Below are 25577 nucleotides of genomic sequence, written 5' to 3'. Positions count from 1 at the left end.
ATGATTTGGAGTTAGAGAGACTTTATATATGGTCTGGATTGAGGCAACTGGGATCATAGGGCTCTGGTGACTTTTCGTGGGCGTATTAGATGTCAGACCTGTTTACATATCTGATTTCATAGTTAGATTTGGTTGGTTTTACTTGCATATATCTGCGCTTTTCTAAGAGAATTGTAAACCGCGTTGCGGGCAGATGCGGTTAGCCTTATATGTGTATTGCTGCCATCATCGGCATCCTAAAACATTGACGTTTACAACTTCGGTCCATGGTGGCTTCATCTACAGCTGAAATAAGCAACTAGCATTCCCTAAGCTACTAGATGTATTTTGTTGATATGAGGGGATTTCCCCAAATCCTGTTTCCTCTGCTTGCATCATTGACAATGGAGGAATATTTTTTCCTCCTCAATATCTCGCCGTATCGCGGACTATAAGATCACTCCGCTTGTGACATTGCAGCTCCTTCTTTGAGAGATTGCACCAGCCGAATATACTGTCACTGCCTAAGAATAGGATCATATCATTCCCATTCCCACCCAGTGGCGTAGGCTATGCCACAAACCGCGTAAGTGCGCCGTTGGCCTTGGAGAGTTTCCGAAATCCGATCAAAACAATTGTTCTCAACTATATCAAGAAGGCCCCCGATCCAGTAAACACCCTGGCGTTGGTATCGCTCCCTCCCTCGAGCAGCAAGACGACCGCTTCGTAAAGGCCACGCTCTGTGAGATCCATATACCAACGGGGATGCTGCGCATACAGAAGCGGATCACTCAGTGGAAGCTGTAACTCCTCTTTGGGACCGGGATCACTTCAAAGACTTTCCAGCTCGCGTCCTAGCTCAGGACCCGTCAGAGCACCCGTCAGAGCACCCGCTTTTCTCAGTATTTTCCGTACCGTCGCGGATGCTGCGAGGTCAAGCGGGGTATAAGCGCTGTGATCGATGGCGAATATATCAGCTCCCTTATCGACAAGCAGCTGGACTGCCTCGTGGTTTCCAGACTCTGCTGAAAAGTGTAAAGTTGTGCAGCCCTCGTCATCACTTGCCGTTATATCAGCTCCATGATCCAAAAGCAGTCTTATGGCCTCGGTGTTTCCATCAATACTAGCCCAGAGCAAGGGGGTCTGCCGTCGATCGGGCTCGGCCACTTCGGTCAGGGCCCTGTGCCCCAAAAGCAATCGTAGAATGGCTATCGAGTTCACACCGTACTCTAATTCTTCGTCCGTATCCCAGGCCTCACCGGCGGAGGCGTCTTCGCGTTCAGGCTTCCAAACCGCGTAATGCAGCGGGGATAGGCCCCCAGTGTCAATGGCATCCACGTCTGCTCCTAGATCGATCAACTTTTGCGTCACGACTTTGTTCGCTTGTTCAGCGGCTTCATGCAATGCTGTCCTTGGCGATAGCGAATATTTATGAGGTACCATGGCAGAGAGATTGGCGCCAACTGTCCGAACGAGGTATTCAAGAAGGTCAACTCGGTTATGCGACACGGCGGTCATGAGCATGCTGTCTTTGGCCTGGGGAGGGATGTTGATTCGTTTGTGCTGTGCGCGTGTGAGTATCTTGCTGATTATTGCCTCGTCACCTTTCGCAGCAGCCCACAGGAGTATCTCCAGCTTGGGGTCAGCAAGGCCACGGTCTAGGAGACGAAGGCCAAGCAGGTTTGCAAAGGAGCTGGCGGTTTGGACGAGAGCATTGAGGTCTTTGGGTTCGAGGAAGTCCGCAATGATAATAATCAATTCAGAGGGGAGGCCGGTTAAAACCATGTTGGCTGAGGCTTGAGGGTAAGATGCGTTGATGACAGAAAGTAACAGACTTGCTCGATTCTCCAGGATACAAATGTACAGGTAGGAAATGCGTAGTACTGCCACTGTTGCTTTGAGTGAAAAACATGTCCTAGGTGCTGTAGCGCGTGGATCAGGCTGATTGACACGAAATATCACTTGCCGTCGTTTGAATGTTTTTTTTTAAAGATTGACCCAATTCTAATATTGAAGCATGTTCAACCAAATGACCTCTTTGCACTTGTCAACGAGGACGAGTATGTCGATGACATGAAGCTACTTCAAGAACGTGACACGCCCATCGATTGTCTCTGTATCTGGTGAAGAGATCATGGAGGACAGTAAAATGTTTCATTACTCAAAAAGAGAACGAGAGCAAGCATGAGAGAAGAAGCATATACAAGCAGATAGCGGCACAATCATCATTGCCAGCAAATACTCACAAACGCATCCCTTGTAACACCACCGACACCTTCTAAATCAAACTCCTCAATCATCGCCCGTAGCTCCTCCTCCTCCAACCCCGTCTCCCCCAATTCCCTCGCAACCCGCCGCAAATCCTCAAGATCAATGTAGCCCTTCCCGCCCTCGTCAAACAGTTCAAACGCCCGGAGGATCTCGTCCCGCGGATCCCGCTCCAGAATCTTAACGGCCGTCACGGCCTGAAAGGAAGACAGCGGCATGAGGAGGTTGGAAGGGTGCTGGGGGTTCGTAGCGGGAGTCGTCTTCGACTGCGCCTGATGCTGCGCTGCCTGTGCCGCAGATTGCTGTTGTACTTGGGGACGGGGGACGCCGTAGGTCGTAAGGAGGGAGATGAGTTCTTGTTTCGAAAGCGTGAAGCCGAGGGCGCGGAACGCGACACGGAGTTCATGGTAATCTAGATGCCGGTCTCGGTCGAGATCGAAGAGCGTAAACTATCAACAACCAGATCACATTAGCTTGGATCCTCCACAAAAACATTCCCATATGCCTTGGTTCGTCTGGAACCGCCGTCGCCGGAACCCGGAACGAGGCACAGGCCAGAACGAAGTAAGAGATCCCCTTACAGCTTCATTAATCTCTTCCCTCTGCTCCTCCGTCAACCGATTCAACGGATTCGAGTCCTGCGAGGGACCATGTGTCTGCGAATGCACTGGAGGAGGCGGCGGTGCCTGCTGTGTTGATTTGGCGCCTTCTGCGCCAAATTCGCCGGGCCCCGTCGCTCCCAGCCCGCGATGCCGAGAGAAGGACGACGCGCTGAAGGGGATCGCATTTGCATTCACGGATCGATCGGGTAATTTGCCGCCTCCGTATGAGCGCGATCCGAACGGTTGGTGGGCTGATGAGGCCATGATGGGTGTTGGTTCCCGAAAGCGTGTCACCAGGACACGGGTCGGTAGAGAAACTGTCTTGTGCTGGTAGAAGGAGAGACTGGACTAGGAAGATATTTAGCAGCGATTTTTGAGGCTAAGGAAATATGACAATGCTGTGGTGTCCTAATTGTGGGGATTTGTTTCGTCTTTGTCTGCGGAGAAACGCGCTGGAGCTGTCGCAGCGGGGAGAACGCGAAGCGGTGGACAGAGCTTGTTGTTGTTCCTTGGGCGATCATACAACAAAATGCTACGGAGTAGGTATCAATGGTCATTGCACCTCCGATGAGAATTATTCTAATTTATATTACTACTAGCACAGAGAATCGCGATCACTTAGATTCAATGGTATTGGTTTAAAAACTTTCTTTGTCCTTTGATATCGTGTAGCTTGTAGCAAGATCCACCCAGGAAGGCAGCTTCGTTGCAAGAAGCTTGTAGAGCTCATAATACAATAGCCAATTGATATTCCCGCAAAAAATCCATAGAGCAAAGCCAAAATACATTTGTTCCCAGATTTCGGGATTCGATTCAGGCAGCAAAATGATCATGCCAAAAAAAAATAGCGAGTAGATGACAGCTAATAGCTTCCCACCATCACACTGGATTCGGCCGAACTAACTAACGTCGTGCCACCCCAGGAGTCGGTTGGGGAAGGGATAGAACAGTCACCCATTAGCGTGGTTCTTCCAAATGCCTCAAGGTCGGTGAGACCTTCGTCGAAGGGATAAATCTGTGATAATTCTGCTTCCAAATTTTCACAGTCGTTCGCACCATTCATCATCTGCGATGGATCTTGAGGCTGGCTTTCGAGGAAAGGTTCGGCAAGATTTGGAGGCCAAAAACTCTCGTTAAGAAGAAACTCAGCGTCGTATGAGACATCCGAGGACTGATGGGTTTGTCTGTGAACGGCTGTGGATGGCAGATTCTGACCAAAAGGGAGTGAACAGATCGCGACGTTGAAGTATTGACGGCAGGAGACTGGCGGGATATGTTTCTCAAAGAACGCCTTCTTCTCGGCCTCCAATTTTTCTTTCTCCAGCTTCGACCCGAATATGTGCGGGATCTTCTCCTTCACACAATATATGTTGGAGAGTACCATGTTTGAGCGAATTTTAACCCCAGCGAATATGCTAGCCATTGGCTGTGGCAGTTCAAAGCTGGAAAGGGCTTCCAGGACTCGCTGGTAAAGGCCAACAGCGACCCAAACTGGGTTGAAGCAGTTTGCACCGCTGCAGTCGTTCTTCATGCCAGCAGGCTCACCGTCGCAGTCTGTTTTCTGTTTGATTAAGCTGTAGGCTTCGGAACCCAGCTCGCCTGAGAGCACGCAGAGTCCTCGTAGGCAGAGAGCCAGCATGTAGAATATCACGATCCTTGTTTGCTCTACATCAGTCGCTCGCACATATACCTGCGTCTTGGAAAGGCATAGAATCGCCGAAAGCAGCTTGTGCATGGTCGCAGCAGTCTGCACAAGAGAGCTGCCAGGGAATTGCGTCCCAAATTTATCCATCTCTTCAGATTGGACGCACTTCAGGATCATAAGAATTAGCTGTTGGCTTAAACCGCTGGAAGTGTCCATATTTGTAGCGTCCAGGTCAGCCGCATGCATGACCCAGTAATCTATCACTTCTCCGTTGCATTGGCAGAAGCTGACAACAGCCTGGGAAGAGGCACATCGAGATATCTTTTGCAGACAAGGAAAGATATCTTCAGGTTTCGTCGTTTGGAACGAAGTACTGTCTTGATTCATGTCCTGAAGTGTTATAATCGTGCAGGGAAGCAAGGACAGCTCTGCAGGTCTTCTGATGCAATTCGATTTGCTGTCTTGGCAACGAGGACAAGGAAGTTGCGGTTCGCAGGTTTTCTTCATGCGGTAACACCAGAGGCAAACACCTCCCATTTCCTTGAGCTTCTTATTTTTCTCTCTTCTCTCGTCTGATTCCTCTTTGGTCTGTACTCGCGATTCGCGATGACGGGCTGGCTTTAATCCGTCCTCCATCACAAAAGTAAACCCGGAGACATTGCCAGGAGATCGGTCATGCTGGAGTGACCCGGCTGAAGGGAGAGAGTGAACCCCCGTGAGGTTCATGGAGCCTTGGGATGTGACTAAATTCGGTTAATATATATACAAATAGCGTGGGCAAGAGTCACTTACACTCGGACGGAATCCGATCGGCCGATGATGCGAAGTCATATACATGATGCTCGACTGGTGACACTGTGCGAGTTTCAAGGTTATCGTCTGGCCAGGCGGATAGCTGATGTTCCAAATTCATGTTCGATGCTGGTGGATTTGGCGTATGAATCGGTGTACCAAAAGGGACTGACACTGGAGCGATGACGGGCCCGGGAGAAGTAAAACAGCTGAAGCCTTGGGAGAAGTTCATTGGATGGGCATTGGCGAGGTTTGTCATGCTGTTTGTGAAAGTGTGGTGGTTTACCATGAGTTCAGTTGCAGGGCCGCGCGCGAACGGAGGGTCCATTCCAGCAAGAGGGAAATGATGTACATGATTATGGTGTACATGCTGTAGTGACTGTACTTGTTGTAAATTGAAGCTATGAGATGATGGCGTATCGTGTATCGCTTGATGATGGGCCATAGCTTCGTGTGATGACGACGCAAGACTCTCCATAGTCGGCTGGGGCGAGTTAGTAAATACTGACTGAAAAGATTCAGATATCTGAGCACCGAGAAGGACTAATGAGACATCCTCAAGTCTGGAACGGGAATAACTTACACCTCCATCTGGAAGTTTTATGCTCTGATGTCGAGGGTCAAACGATGTTTGAAACGATTCAAACTGCGAGGGAACGAAGGGAAGATCCGAGGTTGGAATATAAGACATAGTATCGGATTCTATCACGTTACGTGCGTAGTAAAGATGATCGGAGTCGATAAGATAGTGTATAGGTAGATTCAAGACAGTCTCAAAGAAGCTCGATAAGTAACGAAGGACATCAGAAGTGAGATGGTGATGATCAGTCCAGGAGACACTGTCCGAAGAGGTCGAGGTGTGTTGTCGTCGAAGTATGACGAGAAGGCAGGAGTCATAGTAGACCCAAAGTTAGGGCAAGACCAGCATGACGACAATAAACCTTCCACCAAGCAACCACCATCCTTCAGCAATCTGCAATCAAGACCGACAGCAAGCAAAACGGGGCAAGGCTGAGTGTTCAGTACATGAGCAGAACAGTGACTGCTTTCTGGGTGTACATCAACGCCAAACAAGACCAATTCCTCTTTGGCAGTGTCTGCGCTTGAGTTGACTGGACACAACTGGGCTTGAAGCCTAAGGCAGAAAGCACTTCTCGACCAGAAAGTGTAAGCCTTCTGACCGTCCCGTCGCTGATCACTTATTGATAGCATCATCAGTTGTTCATGGGAAGGATAGCGTGGCTTAAATCGACTCAATATCCGTTCAGGAGAGTAGATGACCCTGCCAAGAGAAGTCGGAAATCGCCCATTAGCTGTCCCTAGATTGCGATTGAAGGCGCACCGCTGCTCTATCAAATTCGCTTCTTGATCTCATACAGGAAGCGATGTAATCACTTCCACACTTCAAGGCTCCAGATGCTGTTCATCCTGAGCTATAAGATCACGGTCAATCGCAGTGCCTAGATCCCGGTCTTCAAGAAATTTCCGGCCAAGTATCCTCTCTGGAAGGTAATCTTGCACTACCTGACCATCAAGGTAATTCGGGTTGTACTTGTACTCTTTCCCATACCCCAACTCCTTCATGAGTCGAGTGGGGGCGTTCCTCAGATGGATCGGTACTGGCAAGCCCGCAACCCCCGGCTCATCCAACGCCGCAAAAGCATTGTTCATGCCGCGATACGCTCGAGTACTCTTTTTAGAGAGCGCCATGGCTACTGTAGCGTGCGCGAGGTTGATGCGAGCTTCTGGAAGTCCGATCTTTTCAACAGCAGAGTGGGTAGCAATGGCAAGTGACAGCATAGTGTTGTCTGCCAAGCCGATATCTTCCGAAGCCACAACAACCAGGCGACGTGCGATATACAAAGGGTCTTCGCCAGATTGCAACATGCGTGCGAGGTAGTATAGAGCAGCATCTGGGTCACTGCCCCTGATCGACTTGTGGAAGGCTGAGATTGTGTCATAATGTTGATCCCCTGCACGGTCATACACCAAAGTCTTGGTGAGCGATCGCTTCAGTTCTTCTTTGGTCATGCCCGGACGTTTTGACAAGTCCATAGCCAGCTCCAGAAGATTGAGGGATGTTCGAGCGTCACCATCAGAAAAGCGAGCAAGGTATTCGATCAACTCATCATCTACGATTGAGGACGGTGAATAGTTGGGCCCTTCGACTCTCAATGCTCGGTAAAGGATAGATTTAACGTCCTCATCGCTCAGTTTTGACAACGTGAAGGTCCTGCATCTGGAAAGGAGAGCATTCTGGACTTTGAAAGACGGATTCTCGGTCGTGGCGCCAATGAGTGTGATTTGCCCACTTTCTACTGGGCCTAAGAACACATCCTGCTGTGACTTGGAGAAGCGATGGATCTCATCGCAGAACACTATCGTCTTCCTTCCAGTCAGACCGAGTTCGCTTCTGGCTTCTGCGAATATCTTTTTGCACTCCGCAACCCCGGTACTGGTGCTGTTAATTTCCACAAATCTGCTCCCTACCATCGACGCGATGACCCTTGCAATGGTTGTTTTACCCGTCCCCGCATGGCCCCAGAGAATCATGCTCGGGACCCGATCCTGTTCAATTAGTCCGCGGAGTACGCCATTTGGCCCGACAAGCTCCTGGCCACAGACTTCATCGAGAGTCCGGGGCCGCATGCGCTCAGCCAACGGTGCTGCTTTCTGAAGCGCGTTCACCTTCAGCTTTTTCGGATGAGGATCTCTTTGCGCTTCATCTTGATCCGGCTTGTTCCCGTTCAAGACAGACTCCTTCTCATGTGTAATCGTTCGTTTCCCGTTGACGGGTCGTAGCGGTGAGGGTGCGGACGGAGAATCGCTTTGCGGTATGCTTTGGGAGGCAGCCTTTCGGGCAGAGGTCGGCTGGAAAAATCTGGGCACCGGAGTCTTCTGAGAAGACACTGGCTCCCCCGTGCTCGATGTCGGCTCCTCAATGAAGTTCTCACAATTGGAGTCGATATGGTCGTTGATCTTTAGGGACGGAACGGAATTCCCGCAAATGGGACAGGAAACCATGATGACTGGCCCATAAGCAATGATTACTATATTGGATTGATCAATCAGACAAGTTTCGTGGAGATAGCATGAAGAATGAATGAGAATCACCACATCCTGGCCCTAACTAAGTATTGAGCTTTTTGGACGCGTGAACGCGTCTGAACACCTACGCTTGACTATGTTTAGTAATCCGAGGTTCATGAAATGACGCACATTTACAGCCTTGTTGCCTGATAATGTTGCTTCTTTGAGGACACAGAAGAGCAACGCTGAAGATAAATGAAGCACAACAGCAATCCTAGGCAACCAGTAAAAGCTTCATTTGAATGCTACAGAAACGGTCATCTAATAATACTTCAGTCTTGTGGCACAATGCCCTTAAGAATGTAACCTCCGACAGAAGGCTGAGCACGCAATTGAGCTAATCGGTAATCACCGCCCATGGATGTAGTCAGAAATGCCCCATACTGCCCCCCCATTGACCAGGAACCCACCGTTCTTATTCATTTGTAGACTTGCAATCATAATCTTCTCCTTGTCCATATGTTCCTTTTTTCTCGTAGTCCAGCCTCGTCAGCAGTCCTTCACAGTTTCAGCAGCGCATCATCATCATCAGTATCCGCATTCAGAGCTGTACCTCCCCGCCTTCACAGCCGAACAGTGAGAGCGATGTCGGCGACAGCAGCGAGACCAGATCCGTTTCGTCCAGCGAAGAGAGTTGCCGGCCAGAGACAGGATGTCTGGTGCGATATACCTTTTGCAGCACTTTGGACCATAATGGAACTATATCCTAATGGTGCAACAGGTCAATTGTGAACGAAGCTGCTGCCGCTTCGCCGGTTCAGCCGATTGTGAACATGGGTCAAGGCTTCTTGTGAGTGACACTTCATTCCGAGGAGTAAGGGGTAGAAGACTGATATAAATTTATGTAACAGCGGCTACAACCCTCCTCAATTCGCTCTAGACGCGGCCAAGGAAGCTCTAGACCGGGTCGACTGCAACCAGTATTCGCCCACAAAGGTACAACACTGCGATTCAGCGAACTGGCAATTGGCCTTCGGCTTATAATGTGGTACAGGGCCGTCCGCGACTTAAGAAGGCCATTGCCGACGCATACTCTTCCTCCTTCGGTCGTACCATAAACCCAGATACAGAAGTTTCCATCACCACTGGTGCAAATGAAGGTCGGGCGCAATAAGACCTCCGTTTGGATGTGCTTGCTGACAACGGACTAGGAATGTTGAGTGCTTTCATGGGATTCATTGAACCTGGGGACGAGGTCATCATCTTCGAGCCCTTCTTTGACCAGTAAGGGAGCCTTGACCCTGTGCCTCGGATCTCTCTAAAGCATTGTATAGGTACATCAGCAACATCGAGATGCCTGGCGGTACAATTCGATACGTCCCCCTTCATCCTCCCAAGGACGGTGCCACACGGACTTCGCCTGCATCTGAGTGGACGATAGACTTTGAGGAACTGGAGAGGACAATCAACTCGAAGACAAAGATGATTGTAAGAAGTAGCCTTCTCCCTTATTGCGACAATAGCTGACTCGCTCTGTAGGTTTTGAACTCGCCGTAAGTGAGCCGGATCAACTACATTTGTATGAAGCTGACAACAGCAACATCAGACATAATCCCGTGGGAAAAGTCTTTTCGCGCGCGGAACTTGAACGCATCGGAGAGCTGTGTGTGAAGCACAATCTCATTATCCTCTCCGACGAGGTCTATGATCGCCTCTACTACGTCCCTTTCACTAGAATTGCTACCTTGTCCCCAGAGCTCTGGGAGCGTACTCTCACGGTTGGCTCTGCCGGAAAGGCCTTCTACGCTACTGGCTGGCGTGTTGGATACCTGATCGGACCGGAGCATCTCGTCAAGTACGTCGCCGCTGCACACACGCGTATTTGCTACAGCTCTGTATCACCCCTCCAGGAAGCTGCTGCTGTGGCTTTCGAGCAGGCGGACAAGGTCGGATTCTGGGACCAGAGCCGGACGGAAATGAAGCAGAAAATGGAACGCTTCTGCGAAGTCTTTGATGAGCTCAACATTCCCGTGAGTCGATTGCAGATGGCCCAAGAGAGCTACCGTTACTGACTACTACTAGTATTCTGACCCTGAGGGTGGTTACTTCGTTCTTGCAAATATGTCTTCCGTCAAACTCCCGGAAGATTACCCATTCCCTCCCCATGTCGCCAGCCGCCCTCGTGATTTCAAACTTTGTTGGTTCCTGATCCACGAAGTCGGGGTGGCAGCCATCCCCCCGACGGAATTCTACACGGACACGAATGCTCACATCGCCGAAGACTACCTTCGCTTCGCCGTCTGTAAAAACGATGATGTCTTGGAGACGGCGAAGGAGAGGCTCCGCGGTCTGAAGAAATACATTTCGAAGTAAGATCTCTCAAAATTCGGTGGGTTCTTCGGTGAATGTGCTGCAAATGACGGATGGACACTCCCCGGGCTTTGTGTGCCCAGGACTTGCGCCGCATTCATAGGGGCTGCAGTGAAGCTTTCTGGCAGGTCATGGAGGATTTTAAAATCCAGACTAGCGGGTTTTCGTTCTGTCTTTTGTATCTCAGATATTTCAGCGTCTTGTTGTTCTTGCTCTTGGACATGTCAATCTAACCTTGAAGAACATATTGGCATCATCATTGCATATCATTTCTGCAGATTGCACTGAGGCTTTCGGCTGGTGGAGACAGTTAGTATGACGGAGGATTCATTATGCCCATTAAAGGAAGGAGCTGACCAGCAATGTCTATCTACTCTAACTTCCAGATTCCTATGTACTCTCACAAGCCACCATAACCAAAACCTCGAGCGACTATCTTCAAGATGAAAACCGCCAAGAACAACTCACGCCAGTCTTTAGTCGCCAGAGAGACGTTCAAGCATTGATGCCCTCAATTTCCATAGGTCCAGTTCCAGCACCATCCCATCCTTCTCCGCGCTGAAAGACCCTTTTATCTTCCTCCGCCACACCCTCGAAGCCCTCACCTCTCATGCGCGCATGCACGTCGGTCACACCAGGATGAGTCGTTCTTGCAGCCCGCAAGATCCAAAAAGATTCTTCTAAATGTTCGACAGTCTGGCGATGACCATTTCCTCCTACCGAACCGAGAAGACGACGATATTCACCGCGGCAGACAGCATCTGGGCAGTGGCGCCGGTTTCTTCCGGTCCAGTCGGTCTCGCAAGCGTGTCTCTCTCCAGTGATATCTGGCAGTATGTTGACTGCGAATTCAGAGTGGATCTGATACTTGAGGATGTTCTCGATCTCGGGGGACCATATCTCTTGAGACCGCAGATCATCCCTGATTAGACGGTACATGTAATCGACAAGCTCGTGGACTTCGATAGTCACTGTGATGAGGCTTCTAATTAGCAGTCAACCTCAGTGGCATGCGTGGCTGATGATCTTGACTTACTGAAAAGACATGCTGCGAGGATGCGTCGAAATCTATCCTTCTTCTCCCGATCTTCGAGCTTGATTGTGTAGAGGACCCTATGGGAACAACGCATCTCGAAATTATTTTCTGGAAAACCTGCTTGTGCCCAATCTGCATAGTCTGAGAAGACGAAATAATCTCCTTCACGAATATTGATGTTGAAGTACACAGCCTGACGATGACGCTCTGGCGTATCATAGGGATGAAGGCAGGGCACCAGTGGTGGGCCATCCCGTACGTCTCGAGGAACTGAGTTCTCTCGACAGGGCTGTGTGAAGGTCATTTGTCCGCAGTAGATCCAGTGCCATTTGATGTCCTGGAGAAGATGATCTTTGCAGCAATAACGAACTTCGGAGAATGGCCCACACTTAGGGCAGATGGCGGTCCTTCCGTCCCAGAGATTGCAACGCTTGTCGCAGCTGTGTTTTGCGCACGGAAATCCATGACTATCGAGTTGCCAAAAGAAAGCTTCCGGTCTCTGACTGGAGACGTTTCCGTGAGCCTTGGGTGTGGAGAGCGTGGAAATGTCACTGGCTGCCAGGGGCGACGGGTGAGAGTGGCTGTTGCTGAAATGAGGCGATTCACGGTCTTCAAAATGGGTGGTCTGCTGCGAGTTCTGCTCAATCTCAGAGTTAGAAACACTTGAAGAGTCCTTCTCTGTCTCTGGCTTGCTTGGGGCATTTTTGTCAGTCGTCAATATTGGGCTTACAGTCTTAGATGGCGAGGCTTCTCGAATCTGCGTTCTGGCTGACAGGTTTTCGCTTTCCACTATGGAAGTAGACGCATCAGTGCTCAGGGAATCCTCTATAGCGTCGCTCGCAGCTTCTTCTATAGGAGGCAGCCTTTCTTTTGCTGCACTCGCGGATCTGCGACTGTCTTTATTGGCACCAGGATGTTGAGAGGAGGATGGCACCGGAGAAAATTCTCCAGCAGAGATCACTTGGTCATGCAGTGAAGTAACACTGCTACCAGAACTTTGTCCTAGGTCAAGCATGTGACTCGAATGCTGTTCAACAGTGCTGGGCCCGGGCTTCAGGTCTGCATCGCCTTGTTGAAAATCACTTTGGGATAGAGCGCAGTCTGCAGAGATCCAATTGCGCTGAGACATACCAGGGTCATGTGGTGCTGGCGACCTCATGTGCTGGTTGTCCGTCTGGCCATGGGCTTGAATGTTCGAGCCCACATTGGGTCTGACGTGAGGTGTCTGGCGCATGTGGGTCTCGTTTCTATCCCCAGAGAGGCCTTCGCCCAGAGAATCCTGGTTGTTCCGAACTCTATTCCTGTTCCTGGCGTTCTTCTTCTTCTTCTTTTGCGACGTTGGTACTGGCTGCATGATGACAACAGAGGTGGGATTTGACTCTGCAGAATGCGCACTAGACGAGTGAAAACGGTCGCTGAATGGGCTGAAGGTGTCCCCTGAGGACATGGAATCTGTTGGAGACAAGCGAGTGATGGTTCTTGCGCGTATCAAGTTGATTGCAGATAAACGAGTAATGAGCTGCTCTGGACTGATATTCTGCCTTTCTTCCACTTCTTTGCATCAGTTAGCGACGCGTTTACCTGCGGCTGAGAGGGATCTCAAGAAGTTGGTGGAAAGAAAGTGAATGCTAGCCCACTTACCCACGTCACTGCTCTCAGCTGGAGAATGACTTTTACTCATCTTCACTGGGGAGGTGGGTGAGCATGTCTCTTTGTCACTCTCCAAGCTATTGCCAATGAGACAGGTGAAGTGGTCCGTCAGCATGTAGTTTGCTTGGTGTTTGACGCTCGGTTCCAGGCTGCTCAGGTTCAGTGGATCAGAGAGGCTTCTAGGGACGTTGGTCACTGAGGCTCTCTGCATCATCCTGGGCGAGCACTCTGCTGCCTCGAGGACCCAGCCCTCTAAGTCCGGGGTTGCCATCCTATTTCCGGAGGCTCCTGGGGGGCCCAGAGCTCCCTCGGGATGCGATATCATCACGCGTTACCTGCTTGTTTGTTCAGCGCTGGTAAAATCCAGAGTAAACCTGGTGGGATATTGCAATGTCTGTCAGTCTTGACAATACTTCGATCTCTGGTATCTCAACAAAAAGTCTATGAATCATTTTCTCCTTTTAGATTCGATGCTCTTCCTAAAGAGGGTCTCTGAAGGAGTAAAAGAAATGAAAGAGTCTACCAGAGAAAGTTCCGTGTTCTTGTTCACTAACATCGCCATGGCGATGGTCACCAACTGATTTTCGGAAGAGTCTGTCTGAAGTCTGCCTTTCTCTCCTGTTTTTGAGTACACATCATAGGTCTGGGCAAAGATTGACTGTTATGATGAGCTTAGATGGCTGTGGGTGTCTATCATTGTCTTTTTAACAAGCTTTTATTATCAATAAGTGACCTTTTGAATCCCATAGACGATGTCTTCGTGTTCCAGTGACCATAGATATTTACGGACCCGGTGGCTGGATTCTGGATAACAATCAAACATGCTCCTCCTCACAATCGAGCTTCTTGATTCTAAGCGGACGATATTGATTGCCCAAGTGTTAAGGCTCATATTTCGGATATAGGACAGCGCATAATGTCAACTTTACAATGTGCTCGTCTCTGTCCCATATAAAAGTCCCGGAGACCTAGATGCCAACAGAATATCTGGTTGGTCCTAAACAGTTTAGGCAGCCTCGTCATTCCTCATATATCTGTATTATTCCAGTACCTAATGTCTAGGATTGCCTGATTCTACGTGCAGTCCCTATGATCACGTGGTAGTTGCTTCTTCCAGTCGCGCTCGCGAATGCCATTGCTTCATCCTACAACCATCGTCCACCATCTCGAGATTTTGTTTTGTGGAATAGAAGTTGTTATATCCATCATTAAATATAAATAACTCCTTCATAGCGTTTGTTTCCATGTCGAATTGCTCCCTCTATCTCTCATATCCAGTCAAATGATAGGTGATACCCTAACATCCGACAGGCCAGCGGCAAATGGAACAAGAAGCTCTGCAGATGTCAACGGCAGTGAACATAGAGCCCTTGTTTTTGTTCCTACTTCACTCCACTAAGCAGACCTTTGTTCATCATATTCTAATTGATTGGCTGACGTTTTCTGCACTACTTGAAGGATTGGTTGAGCGATCCTGGAGCTTAAGCGCCGGCCCTGGGAGGCTATATTTGGCCTGCCAGCGCTCTGAAGAAACCACTTAGATGAGCCGCTCAACATCTCGCGCAAGATGAAACGACCTGGTTGCGGAAACCTTAGATCTATGTTGATCTATGGAGTAGCAGCTACTTTTTTTGGTCCTCCCGGGTTGTGGTCGGGCTCGGTGGCAGGCTTCTAATGGCTGTCTCAGATGTCTGCTCAGGTCAGAAGGAGAATATTTTCATTGAAGCGGAAAACAGGCAGCTGCTTTGCAGATATAAATTCTATTCGCCCCGAATTTTTCTATTCATTGTGCTTTTATTAAGTCATTGTTGCCTTTCCTTTGTTGTTGTCTTGACAAGCGCTAACACTTCCATTCTTTGTCGCGACAGCCTCTTTCATTCATCTTTGATAGACTCGAGCATGCGTCATGAGACCTCAATAGACTGATTCATTCTCTGAAGTCCACAGTTGCCGGTCAACATTTCCTTTGATCTTTACGGGTTCTTCTATATTCTCTGCTTCATCTTTCACCTCCACTCTCTGCACATTCTCTTTGCGATTGCATACCTCAATCGGAGCGCCTATCGCTCAACCTTGTTCTTCATATAGATTATCGACATGTTATTCTCAAGATCTGGTCGATCGATATTTCCTCTTCTGCCCCCTTACGCAGCTCACGCCCCAAGTCCGAACCAGGGACATATAATCACATTGCCTCCGGACGGTCTGACCCCTTACCTTGGCCTCAGGGCTCGCTTATCGCAAGTATGGATCAATCGATGGACGATACTGCTGCTTCTCGTTCTGGTCAGAGTTTTGCTAGCTGCTTCAGGTCTGCAGGCAGACATGAGCACGGCGAAACGGGAAGCCCTTTCTGCTTGCACGAGCGTCGAATCCATGGGTAGCTCGATGGCTTCTATGCCCCATTATTTATCCCAAGGTGTCAACGAGTTAACAGCGACCGGAGTCGAGAAGGCTGTGAGCGGCCTCAAATCGATGCTGATGCTTACCATCACTGGTGTCGAAGAATTGGTCCTCTTCATCATCAAAGTGCTGTACCAGACTTATCTGTGTCTTTTCACTCTGGCGGTTAGAGGCAGCGTGCATGTTGCGGTGGGCGTGATTGAAGAGGCCGCGGACTTTTTGAACTCCACTGTTAAGGAGGTCGGAGACGACATTGGTAAAGCCGTCAGCACGTTCGAAAGCGCATTCAATAAATTCCTTGATGGCGTGAACAACGTCGCCAGTGCTTTTGGAGCCAGCGTACCAACATTGAACCTCAACGGCTCGATCAGCACGTTGGAGAACCTCCAGCTGCCCTCTTCAATTGACAAAGGGCTTGACAAGCTCAATAGCTCACTTCCGACCTTTGATGAAGTCAACAATTTCACCCAAACAGTCTTGCGCACACCATTTGAAGAGGTCAAAAAGCTCGTCAATGAATCTCTCGGAACATACACTTTCGATCGATCTCTGCTTCCTGTTCCAGCAAAAGAACAGCTGACATTCTGTGAAGGCAATAACGGCATAGACTCGTTCTTCGACAGCGTGGCAAATTTGGTCATGACAGCGCGCAAGATTTTCATCGCTGTTCTCATCGTTGCGGCGACGCTGGCTTGTTTCCCAATGGCATGGCAGGAGATCCGTCGCTGGCGCTCGATGAAGGAACGCTCTCAACTAGTCAGGAAGGAAGCCCATGACCCCATGGACGTTGTCTACATCGTGTCTCGACCGTACACTGCCGCAGCCGGCATCAAAGCTGCGAGCAGATTCAGCAATAGCCGCAGGCAGATCCTTGTACGCTGGGCGGTTGCTTATGCAACAACGCCCGCAGCGTTGTTCGTTCTCTGTCTCGGAGTAGCCGGACTACTCTCTTGTCTATGTCAATATCTGCTTCTGCAAGCCGTTGAGAAAACCGTGCCCGAGCTATCGACGCAAGTCGGCGCGTTTGCGGACAAGGTCGTCGACAGCCTACAGAATGCCTCGGCGGAGTGGGCAAACGACGCCAACGGCGTCATCGGACACATGAACCACGACCTGAACGAGAACGTCTTTGGCTGGGTCAACACCAGCACGACCGCTTTAAACGTCACGCTGAACACCTTCGTCGACAAGACGACCGGCGTCCTCAACGACACCTTCGGCGGAACCCTCCTTTACGAGCCTCTCATGGACGTATTCGAGTGTCTCATTGGACTCAAAGTCCAAGGTATCCAGAAGGGACTCACCTGGGTCCATGACCACGCGCACATCGACTTCCCATTACTCCCAAACGATACCTTCTCCCGCGGGGCGGCGGCCAGCATCGCCAGCAATAGCTCCAATCCCTCAGACAGCTTCCTCGCTGATGCGGGCGACCAGACCTCAAACAAAATAACCGAGGTAGTCATCCGAGTCGTCAACAAGGTCGAGGACGGCCTCCGCACAGAGACAATCATCTCCGCGGTCATCATCCTCATTTGGGTATTCATCGCGCTCATCGGCATCGTCCGAGCCCTAAGTCTGTTCTGGGTCCGAGACCGAAACCGCGGTGAGGGAGGAGGAGCCCGGGTCAACCACCACGAGTCAGACTCAGGAGGATTCATCGACGTACCGTTGACGGCTATTCCAAACACAAACACAGACGCTCTTTCGATGCCGGCTTCGGCGCCGGCTCCTCGGTATGAGGCTTCCACAAGCACCGTGGTGGCTTCACGTGCTGTTCCCGCGAGCAGTAGTCGCCATGAGGATGAAAAATTGGGGTTTGCTGGGGAGAGGCAATACGGGTCTGCGCTCAAGGTGGATGGCGCTGCGGACTTGCGGGGAAGTAGCTATGTCGAGTATGACATGGAGAAGCGCTAGCTGGATTATACGAATTTTGATACGGTGACGTCTCGTTCGTCATCTTTTCTGGTGCTTTTCATTTGTATTGTAGCATCTTTGGCGTGAAGCGTTGCTATCATACCCATTCATGCACGTTATTGATCTATTCGGCATGATATTCGTTTACATCATGACAGCTGCAGTACAGATGTCATGCCTTCAGTCTAGATTTCACAGGATAATCAAGATATTGAGCATTAAACTGAATCTAGAACAGTGTTCGAAATAGATAAAAATGCAGATCGCTGCGTCATGTCATTCATACCCTAGCATAACTGCTATGCAAGCATTGAAACATGCATATATAGACCGATCTGTGGAAATATAACAGAGGCCAGAAGCCTTGATGCGATGTGTATAGCCAAAATGTCGTAATCATAAACCCCCTCATCCATAGACAATAATCAAATCGCGACGAAGAAGCTTTTCTCTCCTTCGCGAGGCGTAACCCTCACTCTCTCAATGATGGGATCCGCACAGCTGACCCGAATGCGTTCGGGCGTGGCCGGGCTCTGCAAGCTAAGCACTTCATTGACATTCCACTGCTTGCGCGCAGCTTTAAGAGCATCCCGGATGGCGAAGAAGACAGCGCTGCCCATGAATAGCGGTGGTTCACCGACACCCCGTGATCGCTGGATCGTGCGGAGGTTCTCCCACTCGACGTCCTTCAGAAGACTGACGTTAAAGACCTGGGGAATGTCCCTAAAACCAGGGATCTTGTAGTTTCCGGGACCCTTGGTGAAGATCTGGCCCGAGGCACGATGCCAAAGACTCTCTTCGGTGGTGAAGAGGCCCTGGCCTTGGATGAACGCACCCTCAATCTGCCCGTAATCGATGGATGGATTGATGGTGCGTCCGACGTCCATCTTGATGTCGGCGCGCAGAGGCGTCCAGTCGCCGGTCAGTGTATCAATCTCTACCTCCGCGGCTGTTACACCCTGCGTGAAGTAGAAGAACATTTGACCCTTGTTCTCCCCCCAGACGTACCCAATATCAGGGGTACGGTAGAAGCCCTGGGCGGAGAGGTTAACACGATCGAAGTAGGCTGCATGGGCGAGTTCCTTCAGGCTGGCCCCGGGCATCTTCTCACGGTACGGACGCAGTCGCTCGTTCAGCTGTTCGCATGCATTGAAGATGGCATAGCCGTTGAGGTCCGAACTGGCGGACGCTGCTGTGGAAGATGTGTTGGCGACGGTATTTGTAGCCGTCTCCGAGATGAAGACGTCGGACTGGGGAACACCAAGTGCTTCTGCTGCAATCATTGTCATCTTTGTATGCAGTCCTTGGCCCATTTCAACTCCTCCGTGGGCGACGAGGACGCTGCCGTCGTGGTAAATATGGACCAATGCGCCAGCCTGGTTCAGAAACAAAGCTGTGAAGGAAATGCCAAACTTCGTGGGAATGATGGCCATTCCACGCTTGGACCATTTGTGTTTCTTGTTATACTCCTCCACGGCCTTGCGGCGTTCATCGTAGGAGCTTTCCTCCAGTACTTGCTTATACATCAACGGAACATACCAGTCTTTGAGCTCCTGGTGAAAATGAGTCTTGTCTCCCGGCTGATACATATTCTGCGAACGGAATTGTTCGACAGGAATGCCAAGATGATCGGCAATCTCTTCCATGAAGGATTCGGCGAAGAACATGCCCTGAGGGCCACCGAACCCACGGAAGGCAGTGTTGGAAACAGTATTTGTCTTGCAGACACGGCCACGGACGTGAACGTTTGGAATCTTGTAAACTCCGTCGATGTGGGAGAGACTTCGTTCTACAACTGCGCCAGACAGATCTTGCGTGTGGCCTCCATTGGCATATACGTCGGCGTCAAGTGCGAGGAGTTTCCCTTCTTTTGTCACGCCAACCTTCCAGTGACAAAGGAAAGGGTGGCGCTGGCCGGAGGTGACAATATCTTCATCCCGATTCAACATGCATCTAACTGGTCGTTTGGTCTTTGCGGCTGCTGTGGCACAAATGCCTGCTAGTTGTACCGACCGCGTCTCTTTGCCGCCAAAGCCGCCACCAAGTCGTTTGACTCGAGACACAACCTTGTTGGCTGCCACACCAGTGACCTGAGCAACATATGCTTGGCTATTCGGAAGTTAGTTTGCATCGAGATGCAGCAAAAGGATAAAACTCACGTTTCCGTGGGATTCTGAGTACTACTCCAGATCTCCATCTCCCCATCCTCAGGTTTCGGAATGGCTACGCAAGCCTGAGTTTCCAGATAGAAATGCTCTTGGCCACCCATTCTTGATACTCCATGGAATACGCGATCCGCTTCCTCGAAAGCCTTATCCGTGTCGCCACATTTGATAAAGCGGAAGTGGTCAAAAAATGATTCGGCCTCGATTGCCTCCTCCATTGTGAGGATTGCGGGCAGTTCTTCATACTCGATCTTCACAGCTCTCGAAGCCTCCTCGGCAATCTTAGCAGAGCTTGCAAGTATCATGCCAATGGGCTGGCCAGCAGTCATGACTTCATCCACCGCAAAGAATACTTCATCGCACTTTGGAGCACCCCACCAATTCGCTTTTGGGTTAGGAAGGTCCCGGTGGTCCACATAGTCATAGACTCCAGGGATATCCAATGCGGCTGTTGTGTCGACACTGACTATCTTCGCATGAGCCTTGGTCGAGAGGACCAGGCAACCGTACAGTTCATTCTTCTGCACAGGAATATCGTCCGTATACTGCGCTTCTCCAGTAGCTTGCTTCAACGCAGACACATGAGGTGTAGCTTGACCCAGAACCCTTTGTTGGTAGGCCTTCGAGGACTCGTGGTCTTTCTGCCCTGAGGAGATGGCTCTTTCAATCTCAGCAATGACATCTCCGTCAATATCCGTATCTTTGACCTCAATCTCAGAGAGCACATCGTGGTAAAATCGGTAGAAGAATCCAAGGGCTAAAGACCTGCGGTAAGTTGCCATCCCACCAGGGACGCTAAATTTTAGGTCAAAGTCCCGTTCTAAAGCACTCACGGTCCCCTCGAGCGTCGCAGGGTTCGTGAATTTCTTGCCAATCAAGAATGACTCTGCGTTGCGCGCGGATACCGTCATAGGTGCTAGGCCCCCAAAAACTAGGTTCACACTCGTCACATCGTTTGATGGAGAAAGTGACACACGCAGAGCGGCGTTGACGATGGCGATGTCGTCATCCTTTCTCTTTGACTGTTTATAAGCCCGAAGATATTCTCCATGTTTGGATGAAATCGGAATACGCAAGCTCGCAATGACGGCATCTTCTGGAAGGGCAGTCAACCGGTAACCTTTGAAGAACTTGTCCATAGGGATCTCGGTCTCCCCTCTCAAAGACTTGGCGATGAGAACAGTGTTCGTAGCGACGAACACAGGATTTAGGTCGGAGATGGGAGATGCCGTGGCCAAATTCCCCGCGGGGGACGCAACATTCCTGATCTGCCTTCCTGCGAAATACCGAAGTTGTTTCTTGATGGCCTGAAAAGTCTGACCCTGTACCGGGCCGTACTTTTCAACCGCTTCGTCGCAAATTGACTCCAAGTCCGTGAGAGACACATTGGCTCCGAGTTCGAGATGGTCGTCTTTGAGGGAGTATTGACGAAGTTCTGGAATGTCGCCCACGTAGACAGACGCGTTGTATTTCATTGCCTTGAACTTCACTTCGATCTGAGTCTCCGTACTTCCACCGATGATTTTGGACGCAGGGTGTGCGCTTTTAATCTCCAATAGTTGCTGCATAGTGACCGGCCTGTACCACTTCTTTTTCTTATTCCCAAAGACAACGGGTCGAAACTCGTGTCTCTGGAGAGCCGACGGGAATATCAATTCCGTCCCTGGATCGTATTTGATAAAGTCAGGGGGTGTGAACTTCGGAGAACTACCATCGTTGGTATCCTCGTTTGACAACTGTTTGCAGCACCCTCCTGTACCATTCACTTTTTCCATGCAGCAACCTGTTCCACCGTTGGCACTTGCTTTCCCACATACATTTGTGGCCGTGAAACTGTGGGCGGCATCCAGAATCGGTCTGTACCCTGTACAACGACAGAGGTTACCGTCGAAAGCTTCTTCCACCGCATGTTGCGAGGGCTCGGGGGTATTGCGAAGGAGTGCATAAAGGCTCTAGAATATTGATCAATCAAGTCAGCCTAATCGACAAAGATATTGTGGAGTACGAAGATCATACCATCACAATTCCAGGTGTACAAAAGCCACATTGACTGCCATTTCCAATCGCCAGCCGCTCCTGAATTGCGTGAGGGTCCTTCACATTCCCTATACCCTCAACCGTTATAACATGCTTCCCGTCGACACTTATCACCGGTGCCAGGCAGGCATTGACAGATGCGTGGTAAATCTTCTTGGTAGTCGGGTTGATGTGGGACACGACCTGTACGGTGTAAGAATTTCTGTCGCGAAGACAGGCTCAGCCGTCAATGTCGTCCTGACTTACAACTGTGCAGGCACCGCAGCCTCCCTCTGCACAACCCAACTTAGTTCCCGTCAATCCTATCCCTCTCAAGTATTCTAAAAGAGTGAGCTCTGGATCGACATTATCGAGTATGACTTTTGTGCCATTGAGGTAGAATCGAATTGTGTCATCCCAGTCCTCGGTCAACTGGGCCAAGGAAATAGCCTTGGAAGGCTCCTCCTCCACCACAAGTGGCGAGCTCAAGATTCCGGGCGCCATTGGAGTCTCAGACGGAGCTCAAAGTCTGATGTCCTATGTGTGGATGCTCTCAGAGAGAGCTCTCCCAGCTCAGGGGATAGTTTCGTTGTAGAGTCAAACGGAGAAGATGAAATGCATACGTCCAGCGGGCGACACAAGAGACGGATCAATAATCAGAGAGATCCGGATTATGAGCAACGGTAATGATATTTGTGATAATAATTCAAGCAGCAGCAGATGAATCCATCACCTAAAGTGATATGGAAAAGATATGTGTGCAGTGTCTACAACTGTGATGCACAGGCTAGTAAAATAGTTTATCGCCTCTTATCAACCCTTTTTCCACCCCACCCCGCTTCGTTATCGCCCCTTCGCGGGGATCGCCACCATCCGATGGGCAATGCACTTGGAGAGCGGAAAGCAACGGCCTCCATCCATGGGTTGGAGTTCCTGCCAATGACGAGAAAGCAGTGGAACAGCGTACTCCAGAGTAGCATTCATTATTTCTCGAGATTCGTGAGACTGTTTGGCATGTGCGCATATCCAATCAATTGGACATCACTGGTGCTTTTTATTAATATCGAGAGACCACGAGAGGTACAATTCGAGGAAAGCTTGATTTAATTCCTCAAGCAGCAACGCCAATCCATGTGCTCCGCCCAGGGACACGGGTTATCGCCTATATAAGCCAGATATTATAACACAAGAAGATAGAAATATGTCTCAGAAGAAACTTCCCATGTATCAAAGGACACACGAGCCAGGAGATAATGTCCAACATTGCAAGCCACATTTTCAGGTTGGTCTTCTATTCTCGGAGCTTAGCACCAACGAAATCCTTCTCTTCTTCCTCCCATTTCTTTCGCTCAACGACGCTTCGGGCCCTATTTGTAGTAGTAAAGTTAGTCAATGAACTGCATTCGTGCGCACTGTATAGAAGGGACATGAAAGCACGTACCGATAAGCTCTGACGAAGCGCCAGATTTCAGTGTCCGCCAGGTTCCAAGCTTCAGCCACGTCTTTGATGCCAATCCTGTTGGTCTCCTTGCTCTTCAAGACTTCCCTTGCCTTTGTGATTAGATCATATTCCTTCTCGATGCCCTGTTTGCTTGGGTTGGCGTTCTGCATTGAGCCTTTGTTGATATTTTGCGCAGACTCTTTCGTTTCGCCTTCTTTCTTGGTTTCGGGGGGGCCACTGCGAGGGATCTTGAATCCGAATTGCCATTCGAACTCGTCCAGAAGTGCCGAAGGCAAGACCTGACCGTTGTTTGCTGGCAACGATTCCACAGTCATCCACAATGAAGTGCCGATTGCCGAGTCGTCTGCAACGGCCTGCTTCAGCACGACCGCTCGGGCAGCGCCTCCAAACTCATTACTCAGTCGGTCTTTAGTCACTTCCGTCAGCCATGGGTCGCGTTCAGTTTCGCGGCGAATATGTCGAGTGGTCACTTCCTCAGATCCCTGTTGCAGGCTAATCAGAGTGTACGGGTGGGGGAGAGTGCCTATCGTAAAAACGTATGATGAGTTCTTGTAAGTAGCGGGCTGACTGATATGCATCGGCCGGTCAGGGTTGCACGGATGACACTTCTGCAGATTTGGAGGGCAAGATTCGGGTATTGGCGAGCTCGGGCATTGACCGAGAGCTCTGGCAAGGCGCAGGGCGGGTTCCACTAGGGCGGTCGTATGCTCAGGGAAGGGCTTCAAAACAGCAATGCCGGCCTGGAAGGAGTTCTGGAATGTGTTATGAAGATGTGAGTTGACCAGCTCGACGAGCGCCAGTCTCCCAGCGGTCGGCGAGGAAACGATCTTCTCTGCGAGTGTCGGATAGTGAGTAGTGATGGTCGCAGAGGTGTAGAAAGCCAGAGCGTTCGGCTGTTCGACCTTGAAAATCTCCCCGGGCATGATGTCCAGCATGGATCTCGCCTTTTCGTCCACACTCTTGAGCGCATTTTGCACCACATTCTTGAGCGCGTCGTTGATAAGTGTCTTCTCGCCAGCGAAAAGAGCACTGCCAATGTGGTCGAATCTTGTAATCTGCGCAGGATCGACCCCCCGACGAAAGTAAGACAGCAGCGGATCATCATATCGCGCCATTGGGAAACAGCGCCAATCGGCGAGCAAGCCGGTGCCCATATGACCCCAGGCAAGCCACCTGAACAGATCATACTCAAGATCTTTATTGATTTTCAAGGTCTGTACCATCTCGTAGAGCTGATTGTTCATCGCCTCGCCACGGCTGAGCACGACTGGCCTAAACCCCTGAGCGAACCAAGCCCGACGCCAGGCAAGAAGAAGCTGCGCGTCGGCGTTCTCTGCATCCTTATTATCTCCGTGAATCGGTTCGTAATAGGTATAGATGAAGGGTCTCTCTCGAAGTGGAGGCAGTACGGAACGGTTCTCATCGAGAGTGATGGACGACGAAAAAGGGTTGATCCATGCAAAATTGCTGAACCATTTCGACTCGCCGCTGGTACTATTCTTCTGTTCTGGAGGTTTATGGGAAGCTGGCCGGAAGAATGGCAGGTGATAGTCACTCAGAGACGGGAGCTTCGGCCGGGGTACATATTTCGCTGGGCCAGAGACCGCTTCTTCTGCAGAGGATGATGCGGAGCTGGGGGAGGACGAAAATATTACCAGTACGAGGGCGACAAAAACGATAATGGTTAAGAGAGCGGTGCTTCGATGCGGAATCATCTTTCTCTCTTTCTAGGGAGAGAGCAGATTCTGATGGTTACGACAGGGGTTGGACTCCTGCAGGAAAGTGCGTAAAGAACGACGTTGCGCTTGCGATCGCGGTAATTCAAGTGGAAATTTCGGAGTAAAAGCAAATCGGCATCACCGTTACATTTGCAACGAGTCAACAGCGTAGAAAAGATGAAGCCTCAGGTCATCGCAAGCAACGAGCAGAGCTGAACCAGTGCTGATACTGTGAAGGCCATTCGTATCTATACAGCGTAGGTACGTAGCCTGGCCTTGACCCAGGTCTTTCGTTACTACCTCATCAGACCAGCGGTACGTTGGACCCAGGAACAGTATGGTCGTAGCCTAAACAAGTTAGGTACCAGGTACCTGCACAGCCGCATCCATGAGTATAGGAAAAATAGGGAGTACACTAGGCCTATTGCGGCGAGCATTGGCATCCTAACGTACCATGGTGCCTTAATGCCTTAATGCCTTAATGCCTGAAACTCCAAAAGGCGGTGACGGCGACAGATAGATGA

General features: G+C 50.2%; 9 protein-coding genes across 9 annotated transcripts; 2 read left to right on the top strand and 7 right to left on the bottom strand.

Moving 5' to 3' along the window:
- Window positions 1-810: 810 nt before the first annotated feature.
- On the bottom strand, window positions 811-1764 carry Aud_007234 (ankyrin repeat domain-containing protein; the record flags this gene model as incomplete). The annotated part of the gene is made up of 1 exon (XM_043292127.1): window positions 811-1764. The coding sequence occupies one exon, from the start codon at window positions 1762-1764 to the stop codon at window positions 811-813; it is 954 nt and encodes a 317-aa protein (XP_043148062.1).
- Window positions 1765-2204: 440 nt separating this feature from the next.
- Window positions 2205-3113, bottom strand: cdc31 (putative cell division control protein Cdc31; the record flags this gene model as incomplete). Its single annotated transcript, XM_043292126.1, has 2 exons — window positions 2205-2696; window positions 2829-3113. The coding sequence occupies 2 exons, from the start codon at window positions 3111-3113 to the stop codon at window positions 2205-2207; spliced, it is 777 nt and encodes a 258-aa protein (XP_043148061.1).
- A 598-nt stretch (window positions 3114-3711) lies between these two features.
- Window positions 3712-5614, bottom strand: Aud_007232 (uncharacterized protein; the record flags this gene model as incomplete). Its single annotated transcript, XM_043292125.1, has 2 exons — window positions 3712-5237; window positions 5287-5614. 2 exons carry the CDS (start codon window positions 5612-5614, stop codon window positions 3712-3714), a joined length of 1854 nt encoding a protein of 617 aa, XP_043148060.1.
- Window positions 5615-6690: 1076 nt separating this feature from the next.
- Window positions 6691-8310, bottom strand: Aud_007231 (ssDNA-dependent ATPase MGS1; the record flags this gene model as incomplete). The annotated part of the gene is made up of 1 exon (XM_043292124.1): window positions 6691-8310. The coding sequence occupies one exon, from the start codon at window positions 8308-8310 to the stop codon at window positions 6691-6693; it is 1620 nt and encodes a 539-aa protein (XP_043148059.1).
- A 651-nt stretch (window positions 8311-8961) lies between these two features.
- On the top strand, window positions 8962-10689 carry Aud_007230 (kynurenine--oxoglutarate transaminase; the record flags this gene model as incomplete). The annotated part of the gene is made up of 8 exons (XM_043292123.1): window positions 8962-9035; window positions 9098-9166; window positions 9228-9312; window positions 9371-9476; window positions 9528-9600; window positions 9651-9811; window positions 9856-10346; window positions 10399-10689. The coding sequence occupies 8 exons, from the start codon at window positions 8962-8964 to the stop codon at window positions 10687-10689; spliced, it is 1350 nt and encodes a 449-aa protein (XP_043148058.1).
- Window positions 10690-11181: 492 nt separating this feature from the next.
- Window positions 11182-13643, bottom strand: Aud_007229 (uncharacterized protein; the record flags this gene model as incomplete). The annotated part of the gene is made up of 3 exons (XM_043292122.1): window positions 11182-11657; window positions 11723-13174; window positions 13364-13643. 3 exons carry the CDS (start codon window positions 13641-13643, stop codon window positions 11182-11184), a joined length of 2208 nt encoding a protein of 735 aa, XP_043148057.1.
- A 1826-nt stretch (window positions 13644-15469) lies between these two features.
- prm1 (pheromone-regulated protein PRM1) lies at window positions 15470-17692 on the top strand (the record flags this gene model as incomplete). Its single annotated transcript, XM_043292121.1, has 1 exon — window positions 15470-17692. One exon carries the CDS (start codon window positions 15470-15472, stop codon window positions 17690-17692), a length of 2223 nt encoding a protein of 740 aa, XP_043148056.1.
- Window positions 17693-18117: 425 nt separating this feature from the next.
- On the bottom strand, window positions 18118-22377 carry Aud_007227 (putative xanthine dehydrogenase HxA; the record flags this gene model as incomplete). Its single annotated transcript, XM_043292120.1, has 4 exons — window positions 18118-19801; window positions 19852-21809; window positions 21874-22077; window positions 22141-22377. The coding sequence occupies 4 exons, from the start codon at window positions 22375-22377 to the stop codon at window positions 18118-18120; spliced, it is 4083 nt and encodes a 1360-aa protein (XP_043148055.1).
- Window positions 22378-23164: 787 nt separating this feature from the next.
- Aud_007226 (uncharacterized protein) lies at window positions 23165-25050 on the bottom strand (the record flags this gene model as incomplete). The annotated part of the gene is made up of 2 exons (XM_043292119.1): window positions 23165-23240; window positions 23315-25050. The coding sequence occupies 2 exons, from the start codon at window positions 25048-25050 to the stop codon at window positions 23165-23167; spliced, it is 1812 nt and encodes a 603-aa protein (XP_043148054.1).
- Between the last annotated feature and the right edge of the window lie 527 nt (window positions 25051-25577).

This window comes from Aspergillus udagawae (assembly GCF_001078395.1).
Source record: "Aspergillus udagawae IFM 46973 DNA, scaffold_5, whole genome shotgun sequence".
Lineage (NCBI taxonomy): Eukaryota > Fungi > Ascomycota > Eurotiomycetes > Eurotiales > Aspergillaceae > Aspergillus > Aspergillus udagawae.
This window is presented reverse-complemented; position numbering and strand designations above follow the sequence as displayed.